At 44.8% G+C, this 17,352-nt stretch overlaps 2 protein-coding genes across 10 annotated transcripts in view; one reads left to right on the top strand and one right to left on the bottom strand.

Moving 5' to 3' along the window:
- ACOX1 (acyl-CoA oxidase 1) overlaps positions 1 to 5,650 on the bottom strand; it is a 46,461-nt gene extending 40,811 nt beyond the window's left edge. The window contains exons 1-2 of one of the 5 annotated variants that reach the window (XM_075903628.1): positions 5,359 to 5,650; positions 3,862 to 4,021 (exon numbers count right to left, since the gene is read on the bottom strand). In XM_075903628.1, coding sequence (XP_075759743.1) covers positions 3,862 to 4,021; positions 5,359 to 5,467 — 269 coding nt within the window. In that variant the 5' untranslated portion in view covers positions 5,468 to 5,650. The remainder of the gene's footprint in view (positions 1 to 3,861; positions 4,022 to 5,358) is intronic. The other 4 variants (XM_075903629.1, XM_075903627.1, XM_075903633.1 and 1 more) reach the window with 4 other exon arrangements.
- A 1,514-nt stretch (positions 5,651 to 7,164) lies between these two features.
- Positions 7,165 to 16,672, top strand: TEN1 (TEN1 subunit of CST complex). Of its 5 annotated transcripts, none has more exons than XM_025178142.2 (5): positions 7,215 to 7,280; positions 8,777 to 8,880; positions 12,935 to 13,047; positions 13,189 to 13,346; positions 15,640 to 16,672. In XM_025178142.2, exons 3-5 carry the CDS (start codon positions 12,959 to 12,961, stop codon positions 15,774 to 15,776), a joined length of 384 nt encoding a protein of 127 aa, XP_025033927.1. In that variant the 5' UTR covers positions 7,215 to 7,280; positions 8,777 to 8,880; positions 12,935 to 12,958; the 3' UTR covers positions 15,777 to 16,672. The 5 variants fall into 5 exon arrangements, with proteins under 5 accessions (XP_006136515.1, XP_006136516.1, XP_006136517.1 ...); XM_014580280.3 differs by having other exon boundaries at positions 7,224 to 7,280; positions 12,863 to 13,047; XM_006136453.4 differs by lacking the exon at positions 8,777 to 8,880 and having other exon boundaries at positions 7,165 to 7,280.
- Positions 16,673 to 17,352: the final 680 nt, after the last annotated feature.

Below are 17,352 nucleotides of genomic sequence, written 5' to 3'. Positions count from 1 at the left end.
AAACCAGACAGTAATTACTATGTTATTAAGCAACTGTAGTTGACAAAGAACTGCTTGAACCATTTACTCAAGTCTCTTTTTCCCCCTTCTTTTTCTCCTCCCCCCCTTCTCTTATTTATTCTTGTATCTGGACTTCTAATACTCCCGTCATCTGAAGAAGTGGGTTGTGCCCATGAAAGCTCATGATACAATCTACATGTTTTGTTAGTCTTAAGGTACTACTAGACTACAGCCAGTCCCCAACATATGAACGAGTTACGTACCAAACACTTGGTCGTAACTCGATGTGTTCGTAAGTCGGACCCCATTCATTTAAATGCAGCCGCGCTGTTCGTAAGCGCAGATCGCACATTCGTAAGTCAGGGACTAGCTGTAATCTACTTAATGGGAGGTTTGGTTGTAACTACGAATGGTCATAAGTCGACATGTTTGTAAGTCGAGGACTGGCTGTATTTGTTGTTTAAGTTTTTTCATAATAATATTCGTTCAGTCATTTTGCTATGAGAATTATTATATATAGAATCATAGAATACTAGAACTAGAAGGAACCTCAAGAGGTTTATAAACAAACAAATAAAATGGTAAATTAAACAATGAATTCACGTTACTTATGACTCGAGTAATGTTGCCAGCTAATTTGGCTCTGGAATCACTTAGATCTGAGTATCACAGATCAAGAGACACTACGCAGATCTGGAAACACACATTTTCCATTCTCTGATAGTTCAACAAGGGATAGTTACATACCAAGCTCCCAAGTTCAAAGTTCTTTTTTGTTTATTTAAAAGTTTCTGTAGGTTACATAAAGTGACAAAAGAAATTTGCTCAGATTTGGACAGCTATAAAGCACAGAAAATTTCAATCTAGAAGATGAATTTTTTAAAATATTTAGCCAAGGTTTGTTACAAAAACATTTCAATTAAGTTAAAGTCTCACTGGTTACCCTAATAAAAATTTGCACTTAGCTGTTGTCCACACCTTAATCTACTTTGTAATATCTTTTGTCTACTTGGGGAAGCTATTTCACTAACTCCCTGCGTGGATAAGACCTTAGATAAAGGACCATAAACTATTTCCAGAATAAACTTAAAAAACAACAATAGTTAGCACTTTAAAAGACTAACGAAACATGTAGATGGTATCATGAGCTTTCGTGGGCACAGCACACTTCTTCAGAGGATCAGAGTGCTGGATGTCCAGAACTAAAATCAATATAGGAGCAGGAGGGGGTAGACAAGAAGAGGTAGTGGGTATAAAAATATCAAGGTGAAAGCCTAGCTGGAATGTAACAGGAAAGTCCAGAACTAAGAATAAATAAGGGAAGGGGGGGGGGAGGAAAAAATTGGAAGGGGGGAGTAGATAAGTTTCAAAGGGATAGCCAATCCAGTCTGTAACAAGCCTCACAATGCCCCTGTGGAGTATTATTCCCATTATACAGATAAGGAAAATGAAGCAAGAAATGAATAGTTGCTCAAAGTGTTATTGAATTGCTATGTAAGAGTCTTATGCTACTAGTCTTTGTAATTTAGGTACATGAAAAATGGAGGATACTCAAAAACACTGAACTCTGGCCCACTTACTGGACTTTGTAACATTTACCCTGAAGTATAGTTACATATTATCTTTGATTAAGGAAAAATCTTTTGCCCAAAACGTTATGTAAAATCACGTTTAAGTAGTTAATCAGTTAACTGTTAAGTTTAACCAATTAAACAGAGGCAGCTAGGGGCTGCTCTGGCTGAATCATAGTGTCCTTACCTGTAGCATGCCCGGGCCAGGGCCAGGGCCAGCACAGACTGGGACTGTTCTGAAGGGACAGGACCACCTCCTGCTCCTACAAGTCTTTGTAGGCTGGAGCCGTCCCCCTGCCCATGGCTGGTGGGTTAACCATAACGAGTAAGCATTACCTGTTAACCGGTTAACCATTCATATCCCTACTTAACACAAATTTCAGCATATGCTTCCATATTGTCGTTTGAAAAGCAAGTTAAATTGTACCCTACATTTCTTCTGCTGTATATTAACTCAATGCTAAAATTCTCCTGTACATTATTAGAATATTACGTTAAACAATGTAAATGCAAAGAGTATCAGGAAACTCAATTGCAGTCTACTATGTATTTCAGAGAGTTTGTGTGTGTATCTGTCTGTCCCCCAGCCGGCGGACACATACACTTTCCCTGCCTGTGCCCACTGCAGTGCCCATGGACAGGTTCATCTCACGAAGCCCCAAGTTGCTGCTGTGCTGTCCTCTTTCCAGGGCAGCCTGCAAAGTGAATTCCTCCTCCCTGGCCCCACCCTAGAACAATGATTTAAATCAGGGGTGGGGAATCTGAGGCTCAGGGACCAGACACAGCCCCCTCCCCTCCGGCTTGCTTGGATCCGGCCCTTGAGGCTTGGGGCTTCCCCCAGCATTAGGATGCCCTCACTTATCTGTCCAATCCAGCCTTTCCAGGATTTCAATAGGAGTTGTACTAAGCAGGTACAATCAGATGCATACTTTGAATATATCTCCCAGTACATTGCTCTTAGGCAGTGGTTCTCATAGAGAGATCCACAGACCACTAGTGGTCCTTGACCATCTTGAAGATGGGCCATGAACTCGGGGCTTATCAGTCCTCCTCAAGCAGCAGGGAACCTGCACTAGTCCTACAGTCCTTCCTTCACCTCACGAGATTGGAATACCAGTGGCAGCTTCACACTGCAGGATGGAGAGGAAAAGGAATTTTGCAGGCTTTATCTGGCTTGTGCAAGAAGAAAGCAGCTCTGCACACTGCTGCTCCCTCTTTCCATGGCTGGTGGAACAGCAGCTCACGAAACCTGGAGGCTTAACCCACAGCTCCCGTTGGCCAGAATCCTGGCCAATGGATGCAGCGGGGAGTGCAAAGCCAGGTAAGCACCTCCCCCTCATTCTCCTCATGCCTCCCACTCCCTCCGAGACCCTACACCTGTACCCTGCTTCTGCACCCTCCTTCCTTGACCTGCCCACTTCCTGCACCCTCCCTCTGACCCTCAGCCGATTCCTGCACTCCACCTCCCACCCTCAGACTGCTCTTGCAACCAACCTCTCATCCAGACCTCACCTCCACCCTTCCTTCACCCATTTTGTCACATTGACTGGTGGTTCATGAAAGAGTCTGCATTGAGTGGGGTGGGCCACGGGCCAAAAGGTCTGAGAATCACTGCTATTAGATATTCTAGCTTTGCAGTCCTTATTTGAAGGAGTTAACTGAAAGCTAGATCAGACATTTCTCAGCTAAGTTTTTTCCTGTGTCAAAGGTGCTTAATGATATTCAGGGCTAAGTTCATGGCAAGTTAAACTTAGTCTAATTCAACTGTCAAAGATTTTCCCCCAACTTAGATAATGCAAAAGGTCAGCTAAACTGAAAGTCAGAATTTATTTGGGTAAAAAGAAACATTTCAAGGCTAAAAGTGTTGTTCTGTCTGAAAACTGACTCTGAACTTTTTCAGCTATGACAATAGCTCTATTCATAGAGCTTCACAGAAGGACACCAAGAACAGTGATCTAATTTACGCCATTTATTAAAAGTCAGAATATTTCATTCCTTAGGCTAACTTAGAACCAGGTTTTCAGTTTCAGGGACATTTTTACTATCATTGGCATTAAAGATTTTATCATTTTTAGTTGGATAATAAAAGAATCTAAGGAAATAGACACTGTAACCAATAGATTTTATCTAGGGCATTAGGGCTTTAGTCAAAGATCACTGCAGTCATGACTTCAATGACTGTGTCTCATGATCTTAGTTCGCTTTAAAAGATTAAAAGGAAAAAAAGTAATTTCATTGATAATGCAGAAGAATTTTCTTCTAGCATCTATTTTGCATCAGAGTCCAGTACCTTTTAAACCAGTAGATTTCATCAGGATCTGCAATCCCATACTCTCTTAGCCTCATCACCATAAGGGCGCTCTTCCTGATGGCCACCTCATATCGCTGGCTGCGTGAGAGGAAATTTAAATCTTCATGTTGGAATTCTGGATCATTCAGAACTAAGGCTTCTGAGGGCACAACAGAAGAACAGAAAAGGAATTAAGGGTCAAGCAATCAAGCCAGTCATCCCATGAGGAAGGGTAAAACTATAAGGATTAGTATGTCCAGTCTTGAGATACAGTACTAAAAATCTGAAGCAAGTGACAAAGTTCAGTTCCAATTACATCTTGCAATAAATCATTTTCACATTAAATGTACATTTAAGCCTCTTTTAGTCAGTAAGTCACTGGTCTAGCACTTCAAGGCACTAAGGTATACAAATCATTCTTGCTATTGTGTTATTGTGCACCATAATTTTTGGCATATCTAGTTTTGTAACACCCCTGTCAGGTAGAGAAGTGCTACATTAGTCCATTTTACAAGCAGGAAACTGAGGCACAGAGAGGCTAAATATCTTGCTCAAGGTCGCAAAGGAAGCCTGTGTCATTGCAAGGAAACAAATCCAGGTCTCCTAAGTCTTAGGTAGTGTCCTAACTACTAGATCCTCCTTTCCATAAGGGGCCTCTAGGTGTATAAAGTAGGGGTGGGCAAGAAAAAGCAATATGAAGGCCTAGGGGCTCCTTCCCTTATGTAGGGACAGGAGTGAGGGTTCCCCAAATGTGATTCAACTCATCTGGTGGGGACACCCTCTAATTGAGCTGCCTGGGGTACACACACCGGAATAGGACCGAGCCAGTGGGGCTCTCACAGTAGGCAAGGGGGAAGGAGAACCCCCAAATTGAGAACAGGGGTTTCCCCAGAGCCCGGGGGGAGGGGAAGGAAGGATTGTCATGTGAGGAGGGAGTACCCTGAGAGCTTATGGGGGAGGTACGCCATCTTCAGGCGCGGAGGGGGGCCCAGGACCATCGGGGGCTCCGTCGCACGAGGAAGGCCCCCCCCCCCCAAGAGCCGGGGGGAGGGGTAATGGGGCTACGTGGCACGAGGAACGGGGGTCCCAGAGCCAGTGGGGGAGGGAAAGTGGGGCTCCTCGGTGCGAGGGGGCCCCCCCGAGCCAGTGGGGGGAGGGGAAGTGGGGCTCCTCGGTGCGAGGGGGGGTCCCCCCCGAGCCAGTGGGGGAGGGGAAGTGGGGCTCCGCGGTGCGAGGAGGGGGGGCCCCCCGAGCCAGTGAGGGGAGGGGAAGTGGGGCTCCTCGGTGCGAGGAGGGGCCCCCGAGCCAGTGGGGGGAGGGGAAGTGGGGCTCCTCGGTGCGGGGAGGGGCCCCCGAGCCAGTGGGGGGAGGGGAAGTGGGGCTCCGCGGTGCGAGGAGGGGGCCCCCCCGAGCCAGTGGGGGGAGGGGAAGTGGGGCTCCTCGGTGCGAGGAGGGGGGCCCCCCCGAGCCAGTGGGGGAGGGGGCTGAGGCTCTCACCGATTTCCCTGCGGCGGCGGGTGCGCTCGGCGCCTCCATCCAGGAGGTGGGTGAGGAGCTCGGGGTTGAAGGAGGCCGAGGCACGTTCCTTGCGCAGATCCTGGTTCATGGCGGCGCCTGCCCGAGTCCTGACCCCGGCCCGCTCTCACACACCGACTCCCAGCGGCTGCAGCCGGGCGGCGAGCCGCGGTCCCCGCCCCGCCCCGCCCCCTGGTCTGGCACGTGACCAGGAGGGCGGCGACCGAGAGCGAGGGCGCGCGGCTGAGTCACGCATCACCGACACGCCACTTTACTTCCCGCCCCCTCTGCCCGTCTACCCCTCAACTCGGCGCGAGACTTACGCATGCGCAAAGGGCCTCCCCCGGGTGGGCCGCTGGGACTCTAGCTCTGTGCGGTGGGGCGGGCTGAGCGGGGATGCAGGAGAGGGGTTCCTGCCGCCCCCTCCCCGTGCCCTGTCGTGCAAGCTGCAAGGGTGGAGAGGGCTCTCTCTGGCCAAGCAGCAAGCTAGGCAGCGCTGAATGGGCGCAAAGGCTGGGCTCCAGCCCCTCTGGGCTTGGCAAGTCCTAGGGTCATGAATGTAAAACAATTGCTTTAGCTCGGGCACCGCTTTCATGGCATCTTAGCATTGGAGTTAGGTTGGGACCACAGCCCCTGTGAGGGGACCCCCGCGTGTATTAGAAAGACGTTGCGCTCCGGGGGTCATCGCAGAGGTTTAAAGGCTGCGTGTCACAAAATGACAAGGAGGGGAAACAGCCCCTCCAGCTACATCTCGAAGGAACTGGCTGCCACAGCAGCACTGGGTAGCACTAGCAGGTGAAATGCAAGGTACATCCTGAGCAGATGCTGGGTGTACCTCCAAAAGGCATCTCGCAGTCTTCGAGTTTTGAACTTTGATATCACTTGCAGGGCTTTGTGGTACAATTAGTGCAGTCCTGTTAATTACAGGACAGCTATAGGGTTCTCTGCATTGCCAGCTGCGCTCTAACATTTTAGGGCTTTGGCAGTGCAGTCCGGCTGCCGTTGCGTAGAGTACGGGAGTTCCCATGCACAACTTGAGAGCCATAGCAGCAAAACAAAACAGAAACATAAATTTGCACGGGGCTTTTATTACAGCTACAGCACAAATGTGCAAACAGGGCTGGGCGTTGTTATGCTAGGCACTGCAATGCAGTTACAAAACAAATATAATGTGATCAACTGATTTAAGAGTGTTCCCACCAAAAACTTCATTGATTTAACTAAATCAATTTTCAAACTAAATAAGATAAACATTCAAAAGGAGCATGGACTGGTCCACCGCCAGTTAGCATCAGAGCTGGACAAAGAATCCAGACAGCTCCCAGTACCGTGCGCTGGCCGCCCAAAATGGTACCTCTTCCCGAAGACTGTTTCACAAATTAATTTTAAAATCGACACAAATAAATATATCTGGTGAAACAAAAGAAGTGCATTCCATTAGCTCCATAACACTGGATAGGTACTAAATATAAATTACTAGCTTGGATTTCTCCTTAGACAAATATCTAATCCCCTACCTTTGGAACTGCAATTACCCTTGGGCCAATGAACCCGTGTAATAGAATTTTCAGAAATATGTGGGAAGGTGCCAATAACTATTAAAGCCAGAGGCAGCGACACATCCTTGGCACAAAGCAGAACGAGTAGTGAAGGGAGACAGACATTCTGGGAGGGAGAACCCGGATTACCCAGTCATTCACTGACATAAGCGCCTCAGCAGGGCTTTGCAGCTGCCACCCTACTAGGAAAGGAGGGGGCTGAGCTTTTTCTAGTCATGTGGTCGGGACCTGGCTTAGTCACATGGGAAGGCTGGGGGAGGAGGTTTAGCTGAACAGAGCTCTCTGGTTTCCATGTTCCTGGTGTCTGTGTGTGACCAAACGTACCTGGGAGGCAGGGATAGAGAGGTAAGGGGCAGTGCATTGTATGACCTCTCCCTCAAAGGTCCCAAGAGAATGAGGGAGGATCACAGAGATCCTAAAGGAGGGTGAAAAACCCCACAAAGACCCTGAGATCCTTGTTCATGGACTCTGAGGTCCTCTTCTCATGCAATTGAAATCAGAGGCAAAAGGGTGGGGAATGAATGGGGCATCAGCTGTGAGCTAAGGGGAACCCTGTGGAAGGAAACAGCTCTGCTGGTTGTCTGGTGAGCTAGCTAAGCTCCCCTTAGTATGAGTGGAGCTCATACTGAGGCGCTCGATTAAAGTTCACAAGGTAAATGGCTAATGTTCCTGAAGCTGTCACCGTGAGGTGGTCCCCAGTTTTGTTTTTGTTTTTGCGGGAGGAAGGAGAGGTATTGTATGTGCAGTGTGTTTGAACACAACCCCCTGGATCCCGTTATACACTCTCTCCTGTTTTCCTGAACTCATGCCACCTATCCTTTCTTCATGGATTCTCTGCCCACATACCTACCAGTTCTGCCTCCTCGTTCTCCATTTGTAGGTCAAATTCACAACAGGTATAAATAGGGGTAATACTATATATATTCTGTTTATATTAGAAAATGAGTTAGAATAGCCATTTAGATTTCAGAATGAAATTACAGAACCACACTAGAAAACCACATTGCTAATTACTAATTTGGAAAGGTCAGACTGTTTAGATTTGACAGAATCCCTAAGGATTCTCACTCATGCTAATTGGTTATCAACTCTAGTGCTGTTAGCTCAGAGGAAAGTCATCTCCAGATAGATCTGAAAATAATTTGTAAGTTACTTACATGCCAATTCACCAAGGTCTTCTTCGCAAAAGATCTATTGTGATCAACCCTTTTAGTCTATTTCCCAATTAATTATTTTAACTGTAGGATGTGACTAACCCTCCCACCTACTTAAGATAATCTCCCATATTTGTGACAGACTGAGTGCACTTTAAAAAGCTTTCACACTTGGTCTTAGTCTGTATATACCTAGAATTTGAAAGGCACTGTGGTACCATTAAGTATGGCACCATGTTCTATAATTCTAGTTACCAGTAAATTGTTCAGTTTTAAAACTACTCTGCAACAAGCTTGACTGGAACCAGTTACAAAACAGACACCCACACACCTGTGACAATCTTTAAAACATGTATACAAGCACATTTGCTTTCTTGCTAATGAGTACTTTGTTTCAGGATGTGGTCAACTGATGGATTTGGGTCATCACCCAAGAGAAAGTCTGTGTGTTGCTTGTCACAGATCAGGGCAGATGCACATGTGTTCATCATCCACCCTCATTGCCCTCTTGATTGGGGCATGTCCAAGCTGAACAGTTCCCTGCCTTCATAGTGTTATTCCCAGCAAAGCCAGGCTGCCTGAACTGGCCCAAGCAATCTTTCTCTTCAAAGCTGTTTAACAGGTATAATGGCTACAGTTATAAGGTACCACACAGTGCTTCCCATGCAAGTTTACTTTGTTCCTAAGGTAAAAAGCACCACAAGGAAAACATTACAAACAAAAGAAGAACCTACACACCTTGCTGATCTGTTAGGTATTGTCTACAGCAGCAGTTAATGCTGCAAACACAGGTGAGTGAAGGACAGTTGTTTCTTGGTATGTGAGGCTACGTCTAGACTGCAGGCTTTTTGCACAAGAAGCTTTTGTTGGAAGACATCTTCCTCAAAAACTTCTTGTGCAAGAATGCATCCACACTGCAAAAGCACATCGAAAAAGCGATGCGCTTTTGTGAAAGAGAGTGTCCAGACTGCATGGACGCTCTCTAGAAAGTAAACTCCGATTGGTATGCACAGAATGGCCACCAGAGAACCTGTGCTTTTTCCTCTTTCCTCTTTTTGCGCAAAAAAACCCCCTCTTCCCCATCCACACACACCTTTTTGTGAAAGAACTGTTTTGCAAAAAGGCGTTCTTCCTTGTAGAAAGAGGAATACCAATTGCGCAAAAATGCCTCTATTCTTTCGATTCTCTTGTGCAAAAATGTGCTTGAAGTGTGGACGCTACATAAGTTTTTGAAGAAAAATGGCCATTTTTCTGCAAAAACTGTAGTGTAGCCATAACCTTAGTCAGCAACTAGAATTCCTGGAAAATATAGACAGAAATGCCTAACTGAGTTAAAACAAAATACAGGACTATGTAGCACTTTAAAGACTAACAAGACAGTTTATTAGATGATGAGCTTTCGTGGGCCAGACCCACTTCCTCAGATCAAATATTTCCTCAGCTCATCATCTAATAAACCATATTGTTAGTCTTTAAAGTGCTACATAGTCCTGTATTTTGTTTCAGCTACACCAGACTAACACGGCTACATTTCTATCACTAACTGAGTTAGGCACTTGAAATCACTCAGAGGACTTCCACATGGCTGGCATAGGATCTTAGGTTTTTCCCTTCTTGGTGTCCTTAGCTTTTATTTTTAGGAAGTGGTGTGTTGAAGGAGCCAGGCCTATTTTTGCTGAATGGTACACCTTGGTTCCATAGCAATTTGAGCTATGCAAATTGTGTAGCTTATTTCATAATTTAATTATGCAATAACCTGCTGTTCTGAAACGTCCCTTACTCCTTGTAGAATGAGGTTTGCAGGGACGTCAGAATAGCGAGCCTGTTATATTTCGAAATAATGGGCTTGCTGTTAAGATGTGGGATAGCTACACACATGCTGCAACGTAGACATAGCCGTGGTGACCCATCCTTTTTCCTGAGTTTTGAAATAGTCACTCAAAATGAGTCATTCTCTCACAATCCAATCAGACAGCAGGATATGAGCTTTTGAGTTCCTGCAGTGAGAACTAGATTTGTTCAGTCTTTGTGAAACAGATCTTGTCAGACCAGCTTGTGTGAGACCATGTAGGCCATAACTATTGGTACAGCCATCTTAGGACATATCGTGAACACCATCTGATTGGATCCGTTCAGCAACTTACCTTTGCAAGTCACTTTCCCTTTGCGGTGCATTCCTTTGTCCAGTTTTGCAATTATGCTTGCTAAAGTTGCAGTTTCTCCATCAACACTCTGCTAGCGGCTCAGAAATCTAGTTTAAAGTTCAGGGCTGGCCCAAGGGTACCCTAACTGACCTATGGACTTTGGCACCCCTCCCTCCCACATTCAGTCTAGGGAAAAATGAAACTTCTATAATAAAATTTTACCTTTATTTATTTGGCATTCATAATGGACAATGTAAAAATAGCAATAAATAGTTTATTGATTATTTTTCTCTTTTTCATTAACCCTAATGTACTGTATTAGCTGACGCTTTAAAGTTTTAACCATTTTGAGTTGTACAGTGTTTCTGGCAGCACAACAAACTGCTGCATTTCAAGCTGCAACTGTCTTCCTTCCAAAGGAACTGATTTTGGGGAAGCTTTGAAAATCTTTATTCCTTGATACTGAATGAAGTCTGGGTCATCAATCACGGCTCCCCCAACACAGCAGAACAGCTGTTGTGAGTTGTTGATCGGCCTTCCCTAAGCAGTGAGCAACACTGACTCAACTGTATGACAGGCCAGCACTGAGTTCCTGAGAATGACTGAGCTGCTAGACCCCGCCCCCAGCAGCAAACCCAGGCGGTGCTCTTTTGAAGCTATGCCTTGACACATTTCAACTGTATTTACATAAACGGCCATACTTCACAATGTGAAATAAGTAATATAACTCAACTTCTGACATGACAATGATGCATTGTTTGACAAACAATATTTGATACTTTTGTTTATAAAAGACTAGAAGATTTACCCAATATTGCCTGGAGAAGGGTCACACAGGCTGGCTGGACCCGGCTGCTGGTTGGCCTGGTGGTGCTGGGGGGAGAGTGGGCTGTGGCTCCTGTGGGATGGGGGGAGCTGTGCTGCCTGATCCCAGCAGCGCTCCTGAGGGCTGAGGGGAGGCATTTGGGGCGTCACTTACCTGGGCTAGTGGCCAGCAAGATGGTGAACCCCATCTCTACCTGGCCACTCCCTTCCTGGTGCAGCTGCTCTGCTCCTAGTGGTCATTCTGCAGTATAGTTGTCCCTCATGCCTGCTGCCTCCAGGGATCACTGTGCAGTATCGCTTCCTTCCAGTCAGTCCCTTCCCTGTCCATGTTATGGAAACCGATCGGATTCCAGGCACATCCAGTTTTCCTGGCACAACCAAACCCTAATCTTGCTTTAAGTTAGGATAAGAGGAAGCCACGTACCAATTTTGGTGGCCCTAGCTATTACTGTTTAGGAGTTCTTGAACAAGTGGACTCACAGGCAGACAGGCTCACAGACAGATTACAAATCTCTAAAATTATATATTAATATATTTTAAAGGGAAAAAAGTAACTTCCATCTCATTTGGCATCCCTTAAAGCCTGGCACCTAGGTGACCTAGTCAGGCTGGTCTTGTTAAAGTTGATATAATTTATATAAAGCCCTTCCATAGTCTTTGATGCTTTTTAAGCTTGTTTTAACAGTCCATTATATAGTGCAAAACCACTTCACAAATTGTTCACCAGTAGTTTTAACAAGAGTGGTTGGACCTTATCATGTATGGCTGAGCTGACCATGTTCATTATTAACCAAACAGTTATGTTTTGGATTATTCCATGCAGTGTGTTTATAATTATAAGGACAGGGGATCACAATTTGGCTCAGTTCCTTACATTTGCTGTCTTCTTTTTTAGCACAAGTGAATTTCACTAACTTGATAGAATAAGCTTAATTAGTTTTGCTGCTTCACTTTATTACTTTAACTAAAATAAATCAATAGGAATGTAACCTCTTTCTTTTCTAACAGAATTGCACATGAGACAAATCCTGTCTTACAGTATTTTGCCCAAAGCTATATTATTTATAGTTGACTTCCTTTATATACCCATTATCATATTAGATTCCATCAACCCTCCCACATTTGTATGTGGCACATTATATACCATCAGCATTGACTATATGATTGATTTTCAGTTCATTCTCAGGGAAGAGTGAAAATCTCATTAGCTGCACCAGCAGTGCACCTTTGTGAAAGGATGGAGCCATTTCTGCAGACTATTGGATGGAGCACAGTTTCTTCAGACTATTGGATACATCTAGTTGTTAGACAGGGGGCTTTTATTCTGTCAGCTCTCTGATCTCTCATTACTAAAAGGTTTTAAATCTTGCCTGAGTATCAAATAACAATAACTCAGTTTTGGGGCCTTATTTACTATGGAGATTTTACTATAGTGTTGTGTACGCATATTACCACAATCACCTCTGTATAGGGATATTTAGGACCCAAGGAATATTTGGAGAGGCAGCATAATCTAGCTACTTGCTCATAGGGCTGGCATTGAGAAGCTCCCAAATCCTTTAATCCCATCTTTATTGCTGACCCACTGTGTGTCATATCTTATTCTCTCTGCACTTTCAATTCTTCCTCCGTATCCATCTGTGAAATGGGGTAAGTATGTTACTGACCGTCTCAGAACTGTTGACAGAATTAAAGTTTGTATAGCACTTGGTACAGTGTACTTAGCAATTAGTGTTAAACCTCTTAATCAAGAGAAAATATCTTTCTACATAAGGCTTTAATACATCCATTGGGTTTTTTCTAGGTTAATGTTGTCACCCATGAAGGTTGACTAACATCCCTTTAAATACCTGCCCAGTCTTTTGTCTGCTTGTAGAACCTGCAGTAGCAGCACTGCAAGATGCTGCCCAATCCTGGTGTTTATTATTTTCCTTGGGAGATCAACTCTGAATCAGTTGCAGATGGACAGACGCTGAGAACATATGGCAGGTGAGAGCAGTTTCTTTCAGGCCAACACAATTTTCAACAGTCTGTCGTGTCTGTAATTCCTTTTTTCTTCCTTGTGTCCTTGTCTTCAACTGACTGGTTAGGGTCCCTGCCGCCAAGTTCAGTGAATCAATTGTGTTTCAGGTTACACTGTTATGACATGGTCCAGTCTGAAGCCATCCTGACAGCCCTGCACAGTTCAGTCCAGCACCAGGTCCGCATTTGCACCAAATTTGTGGAACCATTCCAAGCCCAGCTTGGGTCCGTATATGTGGCTCTGGGAGAGACTGAACAGAGGGATGGTGAGTAGTTCTTTGTTTTCTCCTGTCAGGAAAGGAGGTACTTTCTGTTCCGTAACTGGGATGGCATAGGGAAGCTAAAAGCCATACACCAGTTAGTCCCCTGACCCCCTCTGCTCTTCCTCTCCATCCATTGCAACTGATCATTAGGTAAAGAACATCATTCAAACTCATTCTGAGACCCAGCATGTCTTGTGGTTAGAGCAGGTTCTGTTTCCCAACTCTGCCTCAGACTTACTATGTGACCTTGACCAAATCACCCCAGTACTCATTGCCTCACTTTCCTTATGCATAATATCCTTATTCACTTTTATAAAATAGTTTGAGGTTAGCACAGGAAAAATGCTACAGGAATGCCAAAAAATATTACTTGTGTGGCCATGATAAAGGACCTTTCTTCTCTATAAGACAGTCTTATCTCTGAGCTCTGTGATCACTGCTCTTTGATATCACCATACAGTGAATCAGTTAATTTCTGGGAAACTGGGGTACTCAGAGCTTATGTCTGCTAAGTGCAGCTCAGCACATGCTTGTGTTTCAAAGTATTAGGAAGTGGCAATGTTGGATGACACATTTGATCTTAAAGTAATATTTTGCCCATTTAAAGTATGGATGGCAAAACCAAACACGGGTGTTTTAAAATGAACGATTTAGCTGAAATTAATTGCAATGAATCCATGGTATAGGGAGAAGGTTGTTTTTAAAGTACAGGACTCAGAGTCAGGAGATCTGGGTTCTATTCTTGACTCTGCAATGGACTCATCATGTGACCTTGGGAAAGCCATACCCCTTTCCCATGCCTCAGTTTCCCCAACCTGTAAAATGATGTCAATTATTAAGCTAATCCTGTTGTTGCGAGGACTGATTAACCTTTAAAGTGCTTGGAGATCCTCTGAGGGAAAGTGCCATAGAAAGAAATCAATATTGTTTATCGTCATCATTTGGAATTAGCATAGCTCCACAAATAGCACCTGATGTTTGTACATTGAGCAACCAACACAGTGAGTGAGGTGCAATACCACACGAGGAATGTTAAATTTCGATTAATCAGCTAATTGAGTCGTTGATGGAATTTCCATCGACAACTCAATTAATTGATAAGGGGGAGGGGACGCTCGCTATCTACGCTGCACCTTTGCCTTTGAAATGTAGCAAGAGCCGTGGGCACATCTTGCTACATTTCAAAGGCAGAAGTGCAGCAGTTGGGACCCAGCATGAACAGGGACTTTTTCAGTCCCCGCTTGTGCTGGGTTCCCCCTGTGCCTCTGCCTCCCCTGTCTGGCTCCTGTTTCCCTCCGCCTTGCTGCCTCTGATACAGAGGCAGCAAGGAGAGGTGGGAAATGTGAGTAGTCGATTCAACTCCCCAATAAGCCTAGGCTTACCGGGTAGTCGACTGTTTGATTACTATTTTACATCCCTATTCCACACAGCTAAAGTAGCAGGGATGTGTGTCTGCACACGTACCTTGGGAAATTAAGAAGAATTTTCCCCAAAATCTTTTCAATAACTTTCCAGCTTGTACTTGCTTTTCCTTTTCTTTATTTTGTAATTTGCAAACACATTTAACTCATTGTATTTCACTGTTTACCGTGAGCCACAGCTTATAAATCTTTGCATCTCTTTTCCCTTCTTCAGAGCATCACAAATACATCCCCATTCCAAGGTGTATAATGTGAGGATTTAAAGCAATCCAACAAGCTCAATTGGCACTGAAGGGCACTATCTATAATTTGCAATGGTGCACTGAGGATCATTTTATTTGCATTATAAAATGTAAAAAGCAAATCTCGGCTTGGCTATGTAAAGCTGAGAGGCTTTGTCACAGGCAACACTTAATAATGAATAATTAGCAGTGATTGGAATTATTCTTAGTTAGTTTGAGAGTTGTTATGTGCATGATTTCCATGCCTTTCTGGATTGCCTTCCAGCTGACTGTCTCAAAGCACTGTCTAAACAGGAATGATTTCAGTCTGAGCACACAGGGGATTATTCCCATTTTGCAGGTGAGGCAGTGGAGCAGGACTAAGACCGGAAAGTCATACAGCTAGTCAGTGAGAGGGCTGGTTTCAGAATCCAGAACTCCTGGCCAAACCACAGCTCCTGCTTTGGAACAGTCGCCCAGAACTCTCTGCCTCAGTTGCTCTCCACCTAGTTTCAAAGTTCAGCTGAATACCATATTGTCTCTACCGTCTCTCAATTTCCCTTTCAAGTCCTACTGTGGAACAGTGGGGATTCAGTCTGTGCAAAAGATGCTGCTTAACAGATCTCCTCTGCAGTCATTCTTTTATATTTTCAGGTGAGGGGCCTGTGCTAAAGGCTCGGGTGCTGACGTGCGTGGAAGGAATGAATCTGCCCTTGCTGGAACAGGCAGTACAGGAACAGCGGCGATATTTCCAAGAGAGACAGGGGCAGGCGGAGAGCAGTGCCTCCTAGCCTTGTTGCGAGAAGCTGTTGCTGAACTGAGCCCAGATGCATCACTTGCTCTCTATCCCTCTCTGCACCTCACTGATCTTTTGCCATTTTGTCACCAGAAACTCCAGTCTGATTCTCAGGTCGCTGTCCCTGTTCCAGGTTTTGGATGTCTCCGAACATGCATTTGCCTGAAGCGTTTTAGGTTCGTGACCTTCAGCAGCTCATTTTTATCACTCTTCCCTGTCCCGTCCTATCAAGGAGGATGAACTGAGTTCCTGTGAGTCTGGAATCCCAGTGGTTTGAGCTTGCTCACTCTTACTGTTTTGTTAAACCTCAGACCTTATCTGAAATGCCCTCTGCTGTGCCAGTCCTGGTACCATGCCGCTCTGCCAGTGCTCCTCAGTCCAGACCCTTAAAAACTCCCACTGTTTCTGTGCTCAAGCCTGTCTGGAAAAGGGACTAGGAAACATGCTGAATTGAATGGTAGCTTTAAAAATATATCTGCCCAGAGGACAAGACCAAATCTGCATTATGTAAGAGCCGAGTCAGGATCTGAACCCAGGTCTCTAGAAAGAAGAAAATTATTCACCAACTTATTACACTGGTTGGCCCCATCTTAGCAGTTCAAGTAAATAGAGCAGACTGAAGACAAGTATGGACGCTGTCTGTTGACATCAGTGGGAGTTGGGTGTGTGCGCTTGAGGAAGGAATTTACCACAGTGAATTCTGAAATACAAAATTGCAGTGCCCCACAGACTGAGTGTAGTCATTGGTTTTCCTCCTTTACGGGACGAGAACAGGAGAGAGTCTGATCTTGGGGCTGCTTTCCTCTAAGGAAACCTAAATTGTCTATTTGATTATTGTATTGCATATGTTCTGTCACTGAAAATGTTCATAAATAAAGAAGCTGAAAAGAGCATACAGCCTACTTCTCTTAGTGATTAAATACCACAGTCACGTTAAGGGGCCTGAATTCATCCCTGCTGTAATTCTACTGAAGACGTGGGGGAATTGAGTCAGGGTGTTTTTCTTTAATAACAGTCTTTTTCAAGGGTACTTGACTTTGGAAGAGCTATGGGAGGAGGACATGAGACTACATCTACTTTCAGACTTGCTGCAATACCATCTGTTTACCAAAGCAGCAGTAAATAAAGAAAAATATTAATATGAGGCAGGGAAAGAAAATATCTGTGGGTGGGGAATAAAATAAAACTTCAGCTGCTCTAGAAAACCTCCCAAGGAGATGTGGGAAGCAGAATTCACTGCGATGTCCTACTGGCCAACACTTTACTCTTCAGTTGCCTGTTTGGATTGTGGAGTCTGTGGTGACATGTACAATAAACTCTAGCTAGAGAATTCCCAATGCAGAAGCCATATAATTGCCTATAATTTATGCAGCTCACTCTTTTTTGCTTATGTTGCACTGTATGTTTATTCACAGCGTTATTAAATCTTGTCTTCATGTGTGTTGGGCTCACTGTAAAACATGAGATCGTGTCTTGAGGCATAGTCGCTTGGTTCTTCCAAAGACCTGGACTAGAGATGCAGCTGTTCCCAGGGCATTGCAATTTACTCAGAACATTCCGTTACAACTATT

This window comes from Pelodiscus sinensis, chromosome 20 (assembly GCF_049634645.1).
Source record: "Pelodiscus sinensis isolate JC-2024 chromosome 20, ASM4963464v1, whole genome shotgun sequence".
NCBI lineage: Eukaryota > Metazoa > Chordata > Testudines > Trionychidae > Pelodiscus > Pelodiscus sinensis.
This window is presented reverse-complemented; position numbering and strand designations above follow the sequence as displayed.

Bases quoted from the DNA above. Each gene is read 5' to 3' on its own strand.
- TEN1 (XM_006136453.4), top strand. From the start codon at position 12,959: ATGCTGCCCAATCCTGGTGTTTATTATTTTCCTTGGGAGATCAACTCT. The intron at 13,048-13,188 runs GTGAGAGCAGTT...ATTGTGTTTCAG, and splicing joins ACGCTGAGAACATATGGCAG to GTTACACTGTTATGACATGG. The intron at 13,347-15,639 runs GTGAGTAGTTCT...TTATATTTTCAG, and splicing joins AGAGACTGAACAGAGGGATG to GTGAGGGGCCTGTGCTAAAG.